The sequence below is a fragment of the Oncorhynchus clarkii genome, chromosome 5 (assembly GCF_045791955.1).
Source record: "Oncorhynchus clarkii lewisi isolate Uvic-CL-2024 chromosome 5, UVic_Ocla_1.0, whole genome shotgun sequence".
NCBI classification, from domain to species: domain Eukaryota; kingdom Metazoa; phylum Chordata; class Actinopteri; order Salmoniformes; family Salmonidae; genus Oncorhynchus; species Oncorhynchus clarkii.
Window position 1 is genome coordinate 93109020 of NC_092151.1, and position 6000 is coordinate 93115019.

Here is a 6000-nt window from a genome sequence, read left to right on the forward strand (position 1 = left end):
GTCTCTGTGTTTATCTACCTGCAACAGATCTACGCTCTGTGTTTATCTACCTGCAACAGATCTATGCTCTGTGTTTATCTACCTGCAGCAGATCTATGCTCTGTGTTTATCTACCTGTAGCAGATCTATGCTCTGTGTTTATCTACCTGCAACAGATCTATGCTCTGTGTTTATCTACCTGCAACAGATCTATGCTCTGTGTTTATCTACCTGTAGCAGATCTATGCTCTGTGTTTATCTACCTGCAGCAGATCTATGCTCTGTGTTTATCTACCTGTAGCAGATCTATGCATGAGTATATTTTTATTCAATTAAAATGTGATGTTGGAATAAGTAACTGAATATATTGATCTGAAATGAGGTTGAACAGATTATATGAATCTATATGAACTCATATGAACCCATATGAACCTATATGAACCAATGTGAACCTATATGAATCTATGTGAACCCATATGAACCTATACAAATCTATGTGAATCTATATGAACCCTTATGAAACTATGAACCCATATGAATCTATATGAACCCATATGAACCTATATGAATCTATATGAACCCATATGAACCTATATGAATCTATATGAACTCATATGAACCCATATGAACCTATATGAACTCATATGAACCCTCCCTGCTGTAGACTCCTCACCTGGTGAACCTTAACGAGGACCCCCTGATGTCAGAGTGTCTGCTGTACTACATCAAAGATGGCATCACCAGGTAAGAGAACATAGATAGAACATAGAGATAATGACCAGGTAAGAGAGAACATAGAGAGAACATAGAGATAATTTTTTATTTACCTTTATTTAACCAGGTAGGCAGGTTGAGAACAAGTTCTCATTTACAATTGCGACCTGGCCAAGATAAAGCAAAGCAGTTCGACACATATAACGACACAGAGTTACACATGGAGTAAAACAAACATACAGTCAATAATACAGTAGAAACATCTATATACAATGTGAGCAAATGAGGTGAGAAGGGAGGTAAAGGCAAAAAAGGCCATGGTGGCAAGGTAAATACAATATAGCAAGTAAAACACTGGAATGGTAGTTTTGCAATGGAAGAATGTGCAAAGTAGAAATAAAAATAATGGGGTGCAAAGGAGCAAAATAAATAAATAAATTAAATACAGTTGGGAAAGAGGTAGTTGTTTGGGCTAAATTATAGGTGGGCTATGTACAGGTGCAGTAATCTGTGAGCTGCTCTGACAGTTGGTGCTTAAAGCTAGTGAGGGAGATAAGTGTTTCCAGTTTCAGAGATTTTTGTAGTTCGTTCCAGTCATTGGCAGCAGAGAACTGGAAAGAGAGGCGGCCAAAGAAAGAATTGGTTTTGGGGGTGACTATAATGACCAGGTAAGAGAGAACATAGAGAGAACACAGAGAGAACATAGATAGAACATAGAGAGAACATAGAGATATTGACCAGGTAAGAGAACATTCATCCAGCAGAGAAACGTATACCTTATCAAGAACGAAGTGTTCATAAAAAAACATCTATATATCTATATCTATATATATCTATTGTCACATATACTGGATCGGTGCAGTGGAATGCGTTGTTTTACAGGATCACCCATAGTAGTACTGCACTCCTGGATCCATCAAGGTTAAGTTCCTGTGGAATGCGTTGTTTTACAGGATCACCCATAGTAGTACTGCACTCCTGGATCCATCAAGGTTAAGTTCCTGTGGAATGCGTTGTTTTACAGGATCACCCATAGTAGTACTGCACTCCTGGATCCATCAAGGTTAAGTTCCTGTGGAATGCGTTGTTTTACAGGATCACCCATAGTAGTACTGCACTCCTGGATCCATCAAGGTTAAGTTCCTGTGGAATGCGTTGTTTTACAGGATCACCCATAGTAGTACTGCACTCCTGGATCCATCAAGGTTAAGTTCCTGTGGAATGCGTTGTTTTACAGGATCACCCATAGTAGTACTGCACTCCTGGATCCATCAAGGTTAAGTTCCTGTGGAATGCGTTGTTTTACAGGATCACCCATAGTAGTACTGCACTCCTGGATCCATCAAGGTTAAGTTCCTGTGGAATGCGTTGTTTTACAGGATCACCCATAGTAGTACTGCACTCCTGGATCCATCAAGGTTAAGTTCCTGTGGAATGCGTTGTTTTACAGGATCACCCATAGTAGTACTGCACTCCTGGATCCATCAAGGTTAAGTTCCTGTGGAATGCGTTGTTTTACAGGATCACCCATAGTAGTACTGCACTCCTGGATCCATCAAGGTTAAGTTCCTGTGGAATGCGTTGTTTTACAGGATCACCCATAGTAGTACTGCACTCCTGGATCCATCAAGGTTAAGTTCCTGTGGAATGCGTTGTTTTACAGGATCACCCATAGTAGTACTGCACTCCTGGATCCATCAAGGTTAAGTTCCTGTGGAATGCGTTGTTTTACAGGATCACCCATAGTAGTACTGCACTCCTGGATCCATCAAGGTTAAGTTCCTGTGGAATGCGTTGTTTTACAGGATCACCCATAGTAGTACTGCACTCCTGGATCCATCAAGGTTAAGTTCCTGTGGAATGCGTTGTTTTACAGGATCACCCATAGTAGTACTGCACTCCTGGATCCATCAAGGTTAAGTTCCTGTGGAATGCGTTGTTTTACAGGATCACCCATAGTAGTACTGCACTCCTGGATCCATCAAGGTTAAGTTCCTGTGGAATGCGTTGTTTTACAGGATCACCCATAGTAGTACTGCACTCCTGGATCCATCAAGGTTAAGTTCCTGTGGAATGCGTTGTTTTACAGGATCACCCATAGTAGTACTGCACTCCTGGATCCATCAAGGTTAAGTTCCTGTGGAATGCGTTGTTTTACAGGATCACCCATAGTAGTACTGCACTCCTGGATCCATCAAGGTTAAGTTCCTGTGGAATGCGTTGTTTTACAGGATCACCCATAGTAGTACTGCACTCCTGGATCCATCAAGGTTAAGTTCCTGTGGAATGCGTTGTTTTACAGGATCACCCATAGTAGTACTGCACTCCTGGATCCATCAAGGTTAAGTTCCTGTGGAATGCGTTGTTTTACAGGATCACCCATAGTAGTACTGCACTCCTGGATCCATCAAGGTTAAGTTCCTGTGGAATGCGTTGTTTTACAGGATCACCCATAGTAGTACTGCACTCCTGGATCCATCAAGGTTAAGTTCCTGTGGAATGCGTTGTTTTACAGGATCACCCATAGTAGTACTGCACTCCTGGATCCATCAAGGTTAAGTTCCTGTGGAATGCGTTGTTTTACAGGATCACCCATAGTAGTACTGCACTCCTGGATCCATCAAGGTTAAGTTCCTGTGGAATGCGTTGTTTTACAGGATCACCCATAGTAGTACTGCACTCCTGGATCCATCAAGGTTAAGTTCCTGTGGAATGCGTTGTTTTACAGGATCACCCATAGTAGTACTGCACTCCTGGATCCATCAAGGTTAACTCCTGTTCCCTGTGGAATGCGTTGTTTTACAGGATCACCCATAGTAGTACTGCACTCCTGGATCCATCAAGGTTAAGTTCCTGTGGAATGCGTTGTTTTACAGGATCACCCATAGTAGTACTGCACTCCTGGATCCATCAAGGTTAAGTTCCTGTGGAATGCGTTGTTTTACAGGATCACCCATAGTAGTACTGCACTCCTGGATCCATCAAGGTTAAGTTCCTGTGGAATGCGTTGTTTTACAGGATCACCCATAGTAGTACTGCACTCCTGGATCCATCAAGGTTAAGTTCCTGTGGAATGCGTTGTTTTACAGGATCACCCATAGTAGTACTGCACTCCTGGATCCATCAAGGTTAAGTTCCTGTGGAATGCGTTGTTTTACAGGATCACCCATAGTAGTACTGCACTCCTGGATCCATCAAGGTTAAGTTCCTGTGGAATGCGTTGTTTTACAGGATCACCCATAGTAGTACTGCACTCCTGGATCCATCAAGGTTAAGTTCCTGTGGAATGCGTTGTTTTACAGGATCACCCATAGTAGTACTGCACTCCTGGATCCATCAAGGTTAAGTTCCTGTGGAATGCGTTGTTTTACAGGATCACCCATAGTAGTACTGCACTCCTGGATCCATCAAGGTTAAGTTCCTGTGGAATGCGTTGTTTTACAGGATCACCCATAGTAGTACTGCACTCCTGGATCCATCAAGGTTAAGTTCCTGTGGAATGCGTTGTTTTACAGGATCACCCATAGTAGTACTGCACTCCTGGATCCATCAAGGTTAAGTTCCTGTGGAATGCGTTGTTTTACAGGATCACCCATAGTAGTACTGCACTCCTGGATCCATCAAGGTTAAGTTCCTGTGGAATGCGTTGTTTTACAGGATCACCCATAGTAGTACTGCACTCCTGGATCCATCAAGGTTAAGTTCCTGTGGAATGCGTTGTTTTACAGGATCACCCATAGTAGTACTGCACTCCTGGATCCATCAAGGTTAAGTTCCTGTGGAATGCGTTGTTTTACAGGATCACCCATAGTAGTACTGCACTCCTGGATCCATCAAGGTTAAGTTCCTGTGGAATGCGTTGTTTTACAGGATCACCCATAGTAGTACTGCACTCCTGGATCCATCAAGGTTAAGTTCCTGTGGAATGCGTTGTTTTACAGGATCACCCATAGTAGTACTGCACTCCTGGATCCATCAAGGTTAAGTTCCTGTGGAATGCGTTGTTTTACAGGATCACCCATAGTAGTACTGCACTCCTGGATCCATCAAGGTTAAGTTCCTGTGGAATGCGTTGTTTTACAGGATCACCCATAGTAGTACTGCACTCCTGGATCCATCAAGGTTAAGTTCCTGTGGAATGCGTTGTTTTACAGGATCACCCATAGTAGTACTGCACTCCTGGATCCATCAAGGTTAAGTTCCTGTGGAATGCGTTGTTTTACAGGATCACCCATAGTAGTACTGCACTCCTGGATCCATCAAGGTTAAGTTCCTGTGGAATGCGTTGTTTTACAGGATCACCCATAGTAGTACTGCACTCCTGGATCCATCAAGGTTAAGTTCCTGTGGAATGCGTTGTTTTACAGGATCACCCATAGTAGTACTGCACTCCTGGATCCATCAAGGTTAAGTTCCTGTGGAATGCGTTGTTTTACAGGATCACCCATAGTAGTACTGCACTCCTGGATCCATCAAGGTTAAGTTCCTGTGGAATGCGTTGTTTTACAGGATCACCCATAGTAGTACTGCACTCCTGGATCCATCAAGGTTAAGTTCCTGTGGAATGCGTTGTTTTACAGGATCACCCATAGTAGTACTGCACTCCTGGATCCATCAAGGTTAAGTTCCTGTGGAATGCGTTGTTTTACAGGATCACCCATAGTAGTACTGCACTCCTGGATCCATCAAGGTTAAGTTCCTGTGGAATGCGTTGTTTTACAGGATCACCCATAGTAGTACTGCACTCCTGGATCCATCAAGGTTAAGTTCCTGTGGAATGCGTTGTTTTACAGGATCACCCATAGTAGTACTGCACTCCTGGATCCATCAAGGTTAAGTTCCTGTGGAATGCGTTGTTTTACAGGATCACCCATAGTAGTACTGCACTCCTGGATCCATCAAGGTTAAGTTCCTGTGGAATGCGTTGTTTTACAGGATCACCCATAGTAGTACTGCACTCCTGGATCCATCAAGGTTAAGTTCCTGTGGAATGCGTTGTTTTACAGGATCACCCATAGTAGTACTGCACTCCTGGATCCATCAAGGTTAAGTTCCTGTGGAATGCGTTGTTTTACAGGATCACCCATAGTAGTACTGCACTCCTGGATCCATCAAGGTTAAGTTCCTGTGGAATGCGTTGTTTTACAGGATCACCCATAGTAGTACTGCACTCCTGGATCCATCAAGGTTAAGTTCCTGTGGAATGCGTTGTTTTACAGGATCACCCATAGTAGTACTGCACTCCTGGATCCATCAAGGTTAAGTTCCTGTGGAATGCGTTGTTTTACAGGATCACCCATAGTAGTA

The 6000-nt window shown here is 43.0% G+C and overlaps 1 protein-coding gene across 1 annotated transcript in view; it reads left to right on the forward strand.

Annotated features, from left to right (window-relative positions):
- Positions 1-6000, forward strand: part of LOC139409574 (kinesin family member 1Aa) — a 193283-nt gene that overhangs the window by 107636 nt on the left and 79647 nt on the right. Inside the window, 1 exon segment of the mRNA XM_071154935.1 lies at positions 644-723. Within this exon segment, the coding sequence (XP_071011036.1) occupies positions 644-723 (80 nt within the window).